Raw genomic sequence first — 15,419 nt, forward strand, 5'->3', positions numbered from 1 at the left:
TAAATAAAGTACATCAATCCTCAATCAAGTTACTAGTTACTACTTTGTAGATTTGAATTATTATTACAAAACATAACCACTTTAGCTTTATATATACTTCGGCTATTTGAAAATAGCCGAAGTATATCTGCTATTTGCTAGAATATTTTCATATCGAACTTGTGAAATGGGCCATTCTGCATAATGAGTAGGCTACTTACTTGAAGTAGGCTACATTTTGACACTAATAATGTTGTAGGCTGCTTTTATTCAAGTAAATTTTGGACTTTTACTTGAAACAGATTTCTATATGGCAGAATTGATACTTTTACTACAGTAAAACATGAGAGTACTTTTTCCACCACTGTTAATAACCAACATTGTGGTATATGTCAACATGTTCATCTTTGCCTGTGAACAAAGCTATTCGGGTCACGCATTTCATAAATTGTACTAATTGTATAAGTTGGCTGTAGTAGGCCTAGACTATCTATTTTTAGGGTGTTTTATATTTCGGATTACATCAACGACATAAAAAGGTGAATGAGAGCGATCAGTGAGAGAGAAAGCGAGGCTATGAAACTAAGCTTCATTACACACAATGTTGTGACACACGTGTTTACATTGTGTGATTCATATTCTAACCATATAGAATGCAATCAAGCCAGTTTCTCAGGCATGACGTTCCATTATCTTACCTCCACAAACATGTTCAGTCTTGCCGCGAGCAAATGGCATAATTAGACTAAATGGATAAACGAGTCTTGACTTATCATAAACTTTCGTTCCGGATAAAGTTATTCCACGCTTGAGAGCAGAATATCAAGAGCACACAAGAGAGATGGGCAATAATAATGGTCCACTGTTTGCTTATTTCATAAATCAAACATCACAGTAATGATTTTTTTGTTCGTTTTTTTTTCCTTTCGTATTATGTCCTCCAGGTCGTTGCTTTGATTTGAGGTTCAGATGTTAAAAAAGAAAAGCCAACGTTCCGCCGGTCAAAAGGAACATCACAACTCCGTGCGTCACAACTTTGCGCTGTTATAGTCCGCGTCTCCAAAGTGTCCTCTTATTGTGGTCAAAAGTGACGTTCTTTGGACCAACATATCCAGTGAGCAGAGACACTTTCTTTCCTCCTCCGGGGTCTTCTCTTCTCGGGAGTCAACCAACAACACCTCATAGGACTGGAGGCTATACTATGCGTAAGAAGAACACTACGCCGCTCTCTGTCTGTCAAAGACACTGAAACCAGAGCGCACTGAGATTCTTTCTGTTCGTTCCATCCATATCCATCCACATAGCTGAGCTCCAATGTCTTTTTGTTCCTCCGGAGGGAGGAAGGGCACACACAGCATATTGTCATATAGCAGTGGGTTTCAACCCTTTTCATATCAAGGTCCATTATTTATTCGGCATTTGATGAGATTTAGCCTCTCAGACCCAAAGACTTAACATATTTTGTTGTTTTGTCCACAATTCCATGCTGTATTGATGTTGATCAAAATAACAATTCTTCTACATTCTCTAATTGTGTAGACTTCTTGTAAATTAAGTAATGCAGATGATTAACAATAATTTAACTCTTGAGAGCATAGAGTTAAAGATCTACCCAATAAGTGTCCATTTGGATACCAACTCTCCATCATTTAGCTGGGGACCACCTGGAACCCACTCAAGGACCACTGGTGGTCCCCGGACCACTGGTTGAGAACCACTGTGAATATAGGACAGTCATTTGGTGGGGCTTTCTGTGTTCGCCCGCTGTGTAAATGCGCAGATGATCCAGTCATGCTTTATAGAATGTGGTAACATCCCTCTCACTGTTGTTTACACATCCACTTCTCATAAATTTGAATTTTCTTTAACTGCATTCCACATGTAGGCAAACACAAGCAGACATTTACACACACGCATGCAAACCAATACACACACACACACACACACACACACACACACACACACACACACACACACACACACACACACACACACACACTTGCACTAAACACACACTTATGCAAAAATGCATAACCATGCATGCACTCAGACAGACCTGCAAATGCAAAAATACTGTATACACATTGCATGTTTGCTACCCTCTTTGATGTTTGCACACTCATGCCCTTGCCTCTCTCTCACGAACCAACCGTGTCACCAAGTCAGCTGTCAAAATGATGCATGAGTTAGAAGGGGATTCCTCAACTCTGCAGGGAGCCCGGCACAAATGGCAAATCTGGAGAGTTTTCGTCTGACTCTTATGGGTCAATTCCTACACTCTCAGAGTTAAACGAACACTCCGGATTTTACTGCGTACTGCCTCCAACTAACCACTCCACCCACCTACCCTGGCAACCCCAGCAACCAACCTCCGCAACACACAGAAGGGCCCTCCAGCTGAGGCACTCCCTGCAGGGCAAACACTGGGGCCCTGCGGAGGACAAAAGACTGGGCAAACAGCTGCTCTCCCTCTCCTCGGCAGGCACTCTCCTACACTGCGGCACAGACAAAACCCAGGGAGGATCCCTCACTCTCTGCCGCTGAGCTAAAAATAATATGCAAGCCAGTCCAGCAGGGCAGTAATGTACACAGCCGAGGTGTACGACATGCCAGCAATGAGCATGTACCATCAAACGATTGGGATGAGCTCAATAACACTGGGGAAAGTGGGGGAGTGAGAGGGAGGGAAGGAGAAAAAGAAAGAGAATGACAAGGAAGTTAGAATGAGTTGCTTGTTAATTACATGAACCTGTGCATGAACATTTGTGGACATGTGTGATGTCAATGAATCGGTGGCTCAGTGGGTTAGCACTCTTGCCTCACATCAAGAACCTGACCTGACTGTGGCCTTTCTGTGTGTGAGTTTTCATGATGTTCACGTGGGTGTCCTTGGGTACTCCAGTCTCTTCCCACACCAAAAGAAACACGTTAGGAACTTACTCCTGGCAGTGCCCTCTAAGGCAGCTGAAGCTGATCACGGGCACTGCTGTGCACGGCTGTCCACTGCTCCTAACATTTAGGATGGTTTAAATGGGTCAAATTTGCCCCATAGGGATAAATAAAATATACTGTAACTAAACTCAATCATGACTCAAAATACAGGTATCATTATTTTCATATCAAAAGCAAAAAAAAAGAAATCTGATAAATCACTACGTAAATAAAGGCAGTAAGTGTGATAACAGTGTTTCAACTGGTTGCATCGCAATGCAATTCATGTTTTCCAGATACATGTGTTGAGGCTGGGGAATAGATCTAGTTCTTCAGCATGACAGATTGAAATTCAACATCAAGACATCAAAAATATTGTTATCATTGGAGTTGTAAAATCGTTGCTATCAGGCGGAAACCATGAATGTCCAAAACAATTACTTTTCAGGAAATGGAAAAAAGGACCTGTGTTCCACCGGATCCAATGTAGTTATTAGTCACAAGCTGTTGTTAATATCTTTTATTATTGGTTAAATATTTATAAAACAGAGACTTTCAACCTTGTGTCCTTATTTTGGGCATGTCATTGGAAGTGAAAAGGTTCTAAAGTAGTAAAAATTGCCGATCTACACAATACATGGTGACACGTGTAGATGACAGCTTGTAAATCAGTTATTTTCACTACTTTTGCGCGATGCTGTCATATGGCAAAGTATAAAATAGGCCATTAATTTATTAAAAAACATTCAAAGATGAAATATGGAGATAAAAGGTTTCTGCCCAAAAGCGATGAAATGGAAATGAAAATAATTCACCAAAATCTCCTCCTCTCTTTGTTGTTGCCTTGTTATTCAGGCATTGAGTACATACGGAACTGGGCAATTAGGGAAGTTTGGAGAATATGTGATGACAATCGAAACATATGGAATATCAATGTTATAAATATGGCTGGGCCAGCTCTAAGATGTGTGTTGATATAACACAGGTTGGGAGCAGTCCCAGGTTCTGTATGGCAGAGAGCCTAAACAGTAACTTTGATGGATGATGATGTCCTGTTCACTATGGTAAGAAGCTTTGGAGCATGTCATTGTTTGTACACCCAGAGTTAAGCCCTGTGCAAGCATAACGGCAACACATACATGAATCAGAACCACGAGTACACACGCTCACATGCTGGTACCGTATGTGTTCAGTACCAACAAACACACGCACACACAAGTAGAACAGTCAACAAAATTAACCTATTATTTGATCTGTGTCACTATTTAAGAGCGATGTTTCTCAATCTGTGGGTTGTGACCCAGAAATGGGTCGCTTGATGTTTTGGCAGGGTCGCAGACTAAGAGCCAATAGAGAAATATTAATGCACTGGTCCTGAGTTCACAATCAACACAAATTGGGTCCCAGTGTGAAACCAACTGGGAAACGCTACTGTAACTTATAATGCTTTGTTATTGTAATGCACTTTGTTTTTGTTTGGCACCTAATTTGCAAGTACTTCAACTATAAGTCTCCATGTCTAGCAGTAAGAGTCAGTGATTTCAGGTACCATGGGGGCAAATCTTATGGTCTAAATCAGCAGTCTGGAAAAGACCAGGGTGTGGCATGGTGTAGCAAAGACCGGGGCGGCCACAGCTGAATGGGTAGAGGCCATCTGGGAATCAGAAGGTCCCCGGTTCACCCCCCTGCCCACCCTGCCCACCCAAGTCTATTTACGTGTCGAAGCGTCCCTGAGCAGTACACTTAACCCCTAACTGTACCCTGGGTGCTATATTAATAGTGCCCACTGTTTCTAATATTTAGGATGGGTAAATAAATGCAGGGGAAGAATTTCATGTATGTTAAAATGTATAGTAACAAAAATACCCAAAATGAGGAATGGGGGTGTGGCTCTGAGGCTATGGCAAGTAAAGATTTACTTGACTATTTATCAGCTTGTGCTGTTGCATGAGCCACCAACTTCTCTGACCTGGATATGAAGAGGAGCTCAGGTTCACCATAACACTCAGGAGTCATTGTGTACCACCTATCAGTTACCTTGACTGCAGATATTGTGTTCATATCAAACGCCATTGAGCAAGCTGGTGAGCTCTAGCTGGCAGTTGAAATGGAATGCCAAAGAGTGGGACTTCAGCTGAAAATAAAACCATGGTCTTGACCACAAAGACACGTCAAAGGAGACAGAGGCTGTATAGCCAATGAATGTATGCACTATCCTGACCACATCGCTTCAAAACTTGTCCTACTCCTATGAGAACCTATGCATGGTAAAGCCACATAGTAGGTGCACAGAGGATAACTTACATGGATGTGATAAAGAAGGATACTATGTCAATTTATTTCAATGTATAAGATTTTATTTTAACCAATCTGTATGGAGGATTTTGTTAGTACAATCTAACTAGCACATCTGCACTGTGGTTGGAGGTGGTCTCCCTATACTCTTCCATTGAGAAATCCTAGTGTCTTACCAGGATTAGTACTGCCTCAAGCCTATAAGTGCAATATCTCCCCCTCGCAAAGCGGGACATAAACCTTATGGATTACCGCTTTAATCCTTGACAACAGAAAAACAGAGTTCACATACTGGATCATGCTCCCATGGATATTTTACTTAACTGATGTTTAAAGCGTCATGGGAGCAATGTGCAGACTATTATTCCTGTTTTCACATGTTCTCCTGTGCAGCACCTGGTATTGTATCATGGATGTGCATGCTTTAGTAAACTTTTTGCTTGATCTTAACCCTTCACTAGGTGTACAATTTCTGTGAGATGGAACATAGTCTATTAAACCTCCATTACTGGAGATGTCATCCGGCTGGTTAATCACCAGTCAAACCATCTCTATAAATTCCATACATTTCTGTGTACCTCTGCATGTATCGAGAACCTCTCAACCAATTGCTGTGCGTATTGTTGTAAGTGCATTGTAAACAAAGAAAAAAATAACACATATATATATTGTCATGTACTGCACTATAAGCTCATGCTAGGGTAACTGGACAAAGCACTGTCCCATTAAAAAGCATATTTGCTCTAGTGTTTCCTGCCTCCACTGTGAACAGCATGTGCCCAGTTTGAGGGCAACCTTTCTACTGTGTTGGAATGCCTGAAGGAAATTGCTCGCAGAAGTAGGCCTGCAGACCTCTCATTAGCCAGCAAGTGCAGGTAATGCTAAAGCTACAAGGACTTTTCACAATCCCTTCATAAAAATAAAACATGGTTCAGACATCAAATGCCACTTGGCTGAAAAAGAGGGAAAAAATAAAGACCTTTATGGTTTTTGGATGAGGTATATAATCTGTTCTTAGAAAAATGTCTGGTTTGAAAACCAGCTCTGGTTTTGTTCTAGAAAGTGACGCTGCCGTTCTGGGGATGCACAGTAGTTTGGTTTCCATGGTTACAGGCTGTGGGGCTGGGCTGTTGGAGGCGGTCTAGGGTCGACCGCAAGCCGTGAAGGCATGAAGGTGGTGGGTGGGATGGGGGTGGGATGGGGTTAATTGGTTGAGGGCTTTGTCAAACAACCATGCCACTAACTTAAAATCCAAAATTTTCAATGAGCGACACTTCCGTACAAAGAATAAATTAGGCTCCAATCCCAGGATGAAAGGTATGAATCTATTCCTAGGAGGGTATAGAGAGAGAGGAGGGACAGAAGAAGGATGTGAAGGACAGACTTTAAGAGCGCTCATCTCCCTCCAGTTTATCCTTAATGCGTAGTTCCTTTCACTGCACACACTCCGCATTCCTCCCTTCTCTTTGTTTCTCTTTGCCTCCAAAGGTGACTCTGCCCTTTGGGTCCTGTGCAGCCTGCCCTTTGGGTCCTGTCCAGCCTCCCAAATTTTTCCCAAATTGTTTTCCTTTACATTCGGGGAAACCACATCTGCCTGAAACCCCAACTCATCCAATGTCTGGAGGACAAAGTCAAAGTCAGGGCGAATCCACAACGCAGTGTTTTTCAAATCAATTCATGAGGCAAAAACAGCATAAAAACGTGTCTGATCTGCAGGAATTTACAGTTTACATTTTTTCCAGAGTAACTTTCACTGAGAGAGCAGGTAGGGCTTGATTGTTTTGGCCAAACAGTCAAGGGCACATGACTGCAGCATGGATCAAAGTTGGGACTTTTCCATTACGTGACAGTTGCTTTAACCCCCTAGACGCCCTGCAGAGTTCATCAGTTGTATTTCAGCCCTGGTTTCCTGCAGCTTCCACGAAAGGCATAATATATTCTCTTTCCAAGCTTGTCACTGTTTATATCCACAGAGCATAAAGCAAACCTCTGACACATGCCTTGATTACAGGCGTTCATAATGTGAGGGGATGGGTGGATGGTGGGTGGAAGGGCCATAGCTAATCCTGTCACTCTTAATGTCTGTTTTTCCAAAAGGCCCATTAAGTTGTTTTTAAGGTCATATACCCAATGTTCAGCTTAGACCACAGCATGGCACTTAGTGAATGTTGGTTGCTCGGTTTCGACAGAAGAGAAGAAACTTCCAGATGTTGTTCTGGTCCCACTTTTCCTCTGAAATAAAAAAGAGGCTTCCTAGTCTTAAAATATTCTTTCTCCACTAGCTTGAAATGGAGGAAGGTGGAAAAGGCATTGTCACAGCTGGCAAGAAATTGAGGTACAGTGCCATAACCATGAGCAAGGAGATTGAGACACGATACGTCATGTTTTTAACTTGAAAATCTGTTGTTTGGCGAGTGACACAGTTGTATGACCAAGTATACATTAGGCTTCATACTTAGGAGGATAGGCTGTGCCTGTAATCTGGAGGAACTCGCAGATGTATCTCTGAATGGCTGTTTTGCCTCTGCTGTCCATAAAGAGAGGCACTGGGAGAATCAAAAATGTTCGGCTCATCTTTTAAGAGTCTCAAGTAATCAACTTAGTACGTCTTCTTGGAAGAGGTTTTAGAGCAGCATTCTATGGAAAGCTTTGTACATTAGATTAGGTGACAGTTCATTGAAAATCTTTAAGACAAGCAGGGGTGTCTTCAAAAGCTGACAAGGTGGGTTAGGGTGTGGGGGGGTAGATCCAGTTCCATCTAGCGGCTCATGTAAATGACAGCGATGTACCAGGTGCACCACATTCAGAGAGACAAAGGTCAGTTAGAAGGTGGAAACGTGACAGGGATTGAGTTGGTGTGGGGGGACAGAGGGTGTTTTCCTTCAGCTCAGATGACCCAGTCTAAAGTAAACAGAGCAAAAAGCGGATGTTGTCTGTGTTGTGTGAGTCCCTGTATGTGTGTGTATATTCCTTCTCTTTTTCCAGCCCATTTTTATGAGGGAGTTTAGGTTTCGGCCCGGGGGCTGCAGGCTCCTCCGTTCCTGCTCCGGCGAGAGGAGGCGGGGTCCAGGAGCTGTCGCCGGGAATAAAAGGCCCGTCAGCTGAAGGGGTGCAGGAACACCGAGGACAAAACAGCAACGGCCGCCCCCAGCCAGCTGCCTCAGGAGCTCCCAGGTGGTAAATATCCTCCCTCTGTAGAGAGAGGCCAAAGAGAGAGAGAGAGAAAGGGGAAAGAGAGGGCGTGCGAGAGAATGAGACGGAGAAAGGATCACTGGGGTCTCTCCCGCGGGGATCGTGAAGTCTTGTTGAGTCAAGAGAAGCCAGGGTGAGGGGTGTTGGTGGTCAGTAAAGCGTGACTCCGGAGGCCACGGAGGTGTTTCTGGCACCCCGTTAACGGCGGGATTTGAATGGTTCACCAGGGGCGCTTTAAGAGCCCCTCGGTGCCCACCCTCCTCCACCTCACCTCGGTTATACCAGCTGGAGCGACCCCCGCTCGCTTTTCTCAGCACCACTCCTCTGTGTGTTCATAGTTAGCGTTGGGGTGTGTGAACACATATCAGGGTTACTGCAGCTGAGTAATGTGTGTGTGTGTGTGTGTGTGTGTGTGTGTGTGTGTGTGTGTGTGTGTGTGTGTGTGTAAGTTAGGTCTTGGATGGGTCCCTCAGGGCTACTGCAATGAAACTAGATCCCACATAAGGGCTTGGCAAGTGAAGGGAAACAAATGCAAGGGGCTAAGACATGGAACAGACAGAAAAACAGAAGGAGGGAGGGAGGGGAGGCTTTGGAAGGAAGGACAGAGAAAGTGAGTGTAGCAGAGAGAGAGGATGCAGCATGGGACAGAGTGGGATAGACATAAACACACAGGAGAAAAGGAGAGTCCATTAGAGAGGAAGTCCGGTGTACAGTGGGACTTGAAAAATGATTTCCTCTGTCTCTGCAGGTAGAAGACAGCGCACAGAGTGGAGGAGAGGAAATCCTACTCTCCACGGTCCCCTGTTCCATCCCTCCTTCATCTCGGCTGTTAGTTTCCTGGGGTTCGTAACCTGTTCGGCAGACTAATGGACACACGGACAGCAATAATAGAGCACTGTACATATGGGACGTGAATAAGATGAGGCTAGATGAGGCGCGGGGCCTCTGAATACGATCATTCTAGTGTTGCTCCCTGTGAAGGCCATACATCCCGTCTAGATGGGCCTCCTGCAAAGAGTGCAGACCCCCCGCTGTAGCCTCTAAAGACGTGGTTTACAAGGGTTTTAGCACTGAGACCAGAATTTCACCATGAAGTCAGGACCTACAGGATGTCATATATCTGACAACATGGTATTTCTCTATTAATCACAAGAAGCATAGCGTCCCTATTCTGGGCATAATAGGAGAACTTTCGCTGATAATAGCAGATCTACAAGTACAAGCGACTGCATAAAACACATTGCAATGCATTGTGGGCATGAAGATCTTAATTTCAGGGAAGAGATCTGGTGTGGACCAAGTATATTATTCTTGATCTTTTTCCAGGGCGGCGCCATTGCCCTTTTCTGCTGCTTCATTCAATATCTGGGCACTTCCTCCCTAGTAGGCTGCAGGTGTAATGCAGTGTGTTGCCAGATTTAGTCAGAGAAACAAGCCCAAAAGCAGCAACTAGGGCCAGGACAGCTGGCGTAGCACCTGTAGGCTGTTAATGCAGTCTGACTGCGTGTCGCAGGTTCGACTCCCGATCCCGGCGATCTTTGCTGCGTGTCACTCCCCATCTCTCTCTCTTCATTTCCTGCCAGTCTACTGTATTCTATCAATAAAGGCAGAAAAAGCCAAAAATATATTAAAAAAATCACACCCAGTGTGAAGTGGGCGGTGTGTGGTCATCACAACATGACTCACTTTAAAAAAAAGGATAAATGACTTTTTTTAAAGTCCATACTGCTATTCATAGGGCTGCACATGTGTCATGTGTTTCGCTAGCCAATCACAGTCCTGAATTTGCAAAGTCAGCCAATCACATTACAGTTAGTGGTGATGACACTAGCTGTAATGTGATTGGCTGATATGAAAAAAGTATCGATTTGCATTAACAATGGAAGGGTTAGGGGGTACACACATTTTTTGGTCGGTGTCCAAAACTCACTTATAGGGGGCTCGGCTATTTGAAAATAACAGATCTACAAGATCACAACACGTCACATCGTAGATTTGCCATTTTCAAATAATATTGGGAAAAAATGTAAACATTTTAACACAAATCTTGTATGGGGGTTCCTGGCACAAAATATTTTCAGATGGGGATCCGCAGACAAATACATATTAATCTGGGGGTCCTTGACATGAAAAACACATGGGACTCACTGGTTTAAAAAAACATTAGGAAGCAAGCTCAAATAAGCAACTACACAAATCCAAAGTCGCTTATTATAAGCAGACATGGCAACAGTGGTAAACAGGAAACCCCTTGATATGGGGCTCTCCACCCCCCCTACCTGGCCACGCCCACGGCGGGTGTACCAGGAATAAGGTGAATAAGGGGCCAAGTATAGACCCCTGGAGGATACCAGTCCACAAAGTCTCTAGGATTTAAGTGTTTAAAAAGCTGTGATTTGCCTGTGACCACCATGTGATTGAGATACATTGCTTTAGACATAATTAAATTGACTCTGTGCATACACAACAGCAATGTAGACATTTAAGAATTTACTATACAAGACATAATATGCTATAAATTAACATAATCAGACAAAATCTGAAAAACTGTTGCTGCCGTTTGGTAATATATAGATAACTGCACAACAGATTTGATCGGCAGGAGAGAAGCATTAACGCACTGTCAGAATATCCACTTACAAACGTATTTATTAACAAGTTGCAGAAAGGACAGTCATTTATACCTGTATATAAAAAGGAAATGATAACACTTGATCGTGTTCATGGCCTCCCGGTGATAATGATGTGCCTAGAGGTCAGACAGTGTGGTGATTGATTGATCATGTTATGAATTGAGGTGAGGTGCAATGTTTAAATTAAAAAAAATAAAAAATCTTTAAATATCCATTACTACCCTAATACCAATATAATACATTCTGCTTTATGATGAGCAGGTGGGGGTGATGATAGCAAAGCAGGTGGTCCCGGTGCGTCTCAAGTCCTTACAGTCCAGCATTCAGAAAATTCAGTTCAAGGGGAAAAAAAGAAAATAACTCAGAAAAAGATCAGGGCTTATCACAAACTTGGTCTCAACTCTTAAATGTCTGCTTTAAGAGTTGACTCACTACCAACTGGAATTACAGAAGCCCTCTTCTTTTTCTGGACCTGAAACGGACTGGGCCCAAATCCTGCTTAGCAAATGAACAAGTGACCCATAGTAACAGGAAGAGTCCTGGTTCACACCTCACTGGGTCAGACCCTCTCTACAGTATGATGGGTGGCGCTGATCGCGTCTTGCCGATAGATAGTGCAATGTCTGAGCTATTCCCTGTACCTTAGCTCTGAAAGGCTCCAACAAGGTTCCTCAAAAAGTGATCTCTTCCCTCAAAACCCAGGTGGATTCCAACTGGTCTTAATGGACAGATCACAATGCCATGTGTTCTTTTTCTTGGGAAAAGGAGCACATGTGGGATACCGAACCCTGCTGGAGAGAGAGAGCACGAGTGAGACAGAGACTGCTGCTGCGTAACAAATGTAACCTATCGCTTGCAAGGAAGAAGAAAACGTATATTTTTGTACAGAGTACAGTGAGTATGCACTTCCAACAAAGCAGTAAAAAACAGATGATTCACCTATAGAGTAGTCCCCCACCCAAAAAACAAAAACAAAAAAAAACACCTACACATCAAACACACAAAACATTTGTCATTGAAACAACAGAACCCTGAAACCCTGAAACAAGAACAAAAAACCCTGCTTTGGTAAAGCAGACTTTACAAAGAACATAATGCACCCTCACTGTACACATCTGATTATTGGTGTAATAAAAATGTAGAAAGTAGACCTAACATGACATGTTTTAGTTTGGTTGGATTAGCAGAGGGAGAAGCAGAAGGTTGTACTGCATAATACCTGAATTATACTTAGTTGCGCCAGTGTCTTGAATCTAGAAGCTCGAGATCTAGAAGCTCACAACACGCCAAACTGTGGCACGTTGTGAGCTTGTAGATCTGCTTTTTTTCAGCGTGAAACACCTGCACGCAACTAAGTATAACTCAGGCTTAATACTGAACCATTGCTACACAGAAGCAATGTTGAAATACTGCTGCAGCAGATGTAACTTTTGTTGTCGGAGGGCCTCTCATGTGGAACAATCAAGCACACCTCCCTAATTTCTGTCTCTTAAGAACTTCTTTTTTCTTTTAAAGTGCAAGAAAAATAACATTTTACATTACATTGAAACTGAGCCTAGAGATTAACAGGAAATTAATGCTCACCAGATCATTTTAATTTAGTCACTTTCCGCACTGCCAGTTATTTCAAATTACCTTTATGTATCTATTGGCAGCAATCAAGAAGTACTTGTAAAATATGGTGGTAGAATAGAATTTCTGTATTAAAAAGTGCAGAAGGCAACTTTGGAGGAATTAGCCCAGGCTACTGCAGATTTTCTTTTAAGAGAGAGAGAGAGAGAGAGAGAGAGAGAGAGAGAGAGATAGAGACAGAGAGGGGGGGGGGGGGGGGTCAGGGAACGTGATGACTTGCAGCAAAGAGCCTCGGGTTGGATTCAAACCGGACTAGATTTTATGTGGTATGCACTCTTACCAGATTCCACCTGAGGCAGGTACATTTTGTTCGTAGAGCTCCCCTGATTGGTCGAGAGATACGATGAGGGGCGAAGGGCCCAAATACAGAGAAAAGGAATAATTCAGATGCTGCACTGTCTCTCACAACACAGGAATTACCAATAGCTGGTTGTTGGTGTTATGACAATTTAATTTCTTGTTACTTCAAGAACTTTGCCTATTGCACCTTTAATACTTAAAATAAATCTAATACTAAACCATATCTGGAGGATGGGACAGGTGTACTTTAACACTGCTTCTACCAAAACTTTACTGCTAGTCTTAAGGAAGCACATTGTGGCAAATTTGGAAGAAACACACATCTGTGCGACTTATCTAAACAAGAACACAACATAGCAGGCCTGCCTGTGACCATAACATTGGGACCATAGAACTTGTAGCAATATAAATAATTAAAATAGACCTTAAAAAAATAAAATCAACAAAAACAGATCTGTAAATAAAAGACTATCACTTGGAGGCTTAAGTATCAACAAACTGGTTACCTTGAACTCGGACATGTTAAAAAATAAGAAATGATTTCATTTCATGTGGAGATTATGTGATGTGTATATTATGAAAAGGTCATCCCATCCAATTTGGGATTATCTTGCAGCAGGACATGGCTGCGTGTGACGCAGTCTGGGGCGAATCACAGGCAACGAAAACAGTACTGTCACTAAACATGACAGACGGTGCAAGAGAAAGTGTGCGTGAGAACAGGACATGATATATAGTGAAGAACAAGCAGGAGGTGGAAGAGAAGAGAAATGAAGGGACCAATGAGGAATTAATTTAACTAGAAAGGGGCGTTCCACGGAGGACATTTCTCCGCCAGGCCAGATGGCCTACCCAGGGCTGTGTAATTGCAGCCATCAGGACCCGAGGAAGCTGCAGAGTTAAATAGTGTTTCTATGACATATGGTTCAAATTTTTGCATTTGTGGCACCCCCTATGGGCAGAAGTGAGAGCGCTTTTGAAGGTGCACTCCACAGAGGCCAGTCAACAAGAGATTCCAATTTGGCGTTGATTGGATGTTACATTCATGTCATGATGTTTAGCATTGTTTGTTAAGAAATAGGCCCCTCCCACAATTTCTTAAGCCTATTACAAGCAAACATTACGTTCATTGTCACATGACTCCCGAGTCGTGTCAAAATAGGGCCCTCGAGCAAACTTTGTAATGCAATTATAGCCAATCGGAATGGAATATGAAAAATCTGGAAGATGCATTCATCACATGACTCCAGAGATGTGTAGGAGTAGTAGCAAAATGTGTTTTCTGAACAATATGTCATGATTAAATTCTGATTGTATGACCCAAGTTTCAAAAGTTATAAGCAAAAATGTAAAGCGGGCTAGTATAGCGCCACCATGAGGCCAATTTGAAAGATTTGGCGTGCATTGTCTTCCTTGGTCTACTGGCAGTGTGCACAAAACTTTTGACGCCGATTGGTCCAGCGGTCTGCGAGATTCGCTCCGGATTCAAACAAACACAGACAGACAGGCAAAAACTCCATCCCCGGCCTTCGGCCTGACAGAAATAATGAACCAATCAGAGGTTTCTGGTCAGTTCAGGGAGAGAGGGGTGGGTTGTCGCTGCAGCTTGTTAAAAAGCACGCTAAAATCTTTGATATTTACACTGTGGAAAGTGAGAATACATTCAGGCAGTTAGATAGAGAGAGGGGAGTGGGGGGGAGGGTGGGTGAATGTCTCTCCCCTCTCTACGAGGTACGTTTGGCACTGCGTCCCTACGCTCTCCGTCTTGTCTTTTCATATGAATCAGTCTTTCAGGTGGTCCCCCTGTCGGCCGTGCTGTCGTACTCCTCTGCCCTTTAACCGAGGGTTCTGCTGACCCCCGGGAGAGGGATTTGAGGGAGTAGAAGGGATGGGCTAAGAAGGGGTATGTGGGGCGGTGAGGGGAAAATCGGATCTTCCTGTGACTGTCAATGGTCAGACCCTCTTTCCCTCCCAGTGTCCCTCCTACTGCAGCCAGCAGGAGCCTTTGGTTCAGAAGGCACGTGTGTGCGTCTCTCCACAGAAACCCTCCCCTAGATTTTTCCGCTTTTCTTTATAGTTATTCATTTTGATAATCTCCTTTGATATAAAAACTCAGGCAGTGTGGGGACCACCACGGTTTCTACGGGTCCTTCTTCCGTCCCCGCCCTCCCCCACAGTTGTCCCAGTGTCTTTTGTAGTAGGGGGGGGGGGGGCAGCAAAGGCAGAAGGAACCCACTTGGGTGGGTGTAAACTCATATCCCGTTCGTCAGGTCATTGATGACATTGGCTTTCACCAGCTTGCGGAGAAACTCCTTCTCCTTGGATATGTTGTGTGTCCATGACTGCCAGAAAGACAGAGGGGGAGAGGACACAAGGACAATGTCAGAGATATGAGAAATCTTGGATACAATGCCCATAGCATGACAAACACTTAAACTGTAACAATGTGATGATTAT

The 15,419-nt window shown here is 43.4% G+C and overlaps 2 protein-coding genes across 8 annotated transcripts in view; both read right to left on the bottom strand.

Annotated features, from left to right (window-relative positions):
- The window catches only part of LOC311045013 (uncharacterized protein), a gene marked incomplete at its 5' end in the record, with an annotated part of 21,340 nt that extends 16,357 nt beyond the window's left edge, over positions 1–4,983 (bottom strand). Inside the window, 2 exons of the mRNA XM_084056824.1 lie at positions 2,327–2,469; positions 4,948–4,983. Of these exons, the coding sequence (XP_083912950.1) occupies positions 2,327–2,469; positions 4,948–4,983 (179 nt within the window). The remainder of the gene's footprint in view (positions 1–2,326; positions 2,470–4,947) is intronic.
- A 6,045-nt stretch (positions 4,984–11,028) lies between these two features.
- Positions 11,029–15,419, bottom strand: part of st3gal3b (ST3 beta-galactoside alpha-2,3-sialyltransferase 3b) — a 62,611-nt gene continuing 58,220 nt past the window's right edge. For all 7 annotated transcript variants that reach the window (XM_084058165.1, XM_084058164.1, XM_084058162.1 and 4 more), the window contains one exon: positions 11,029–15,304. In XM_084058165.1, the coding sequence (XP_083914291.1) occupies positions 15,215–15,304 (90 nt within the window). In that variant the 3' untranslated portion in view covers positions 11,029–15,214. The remainder of the gene's footprint in view (positions 15,305–15,419) is intronic.

This window comes from Gymnoscopelus microlampas (genome assembly GCF_963454915.1).
Source record: "Gymnoscopelus microlampas genome assembly, chromosome: 5".
Lineage (NCBI taxonomy): Eukaryota > Metazoa > Chordata > Actinopteri > Myctophiformes > Myctophidae > Gymnoscopelus > Gymnoscopelus microlampas.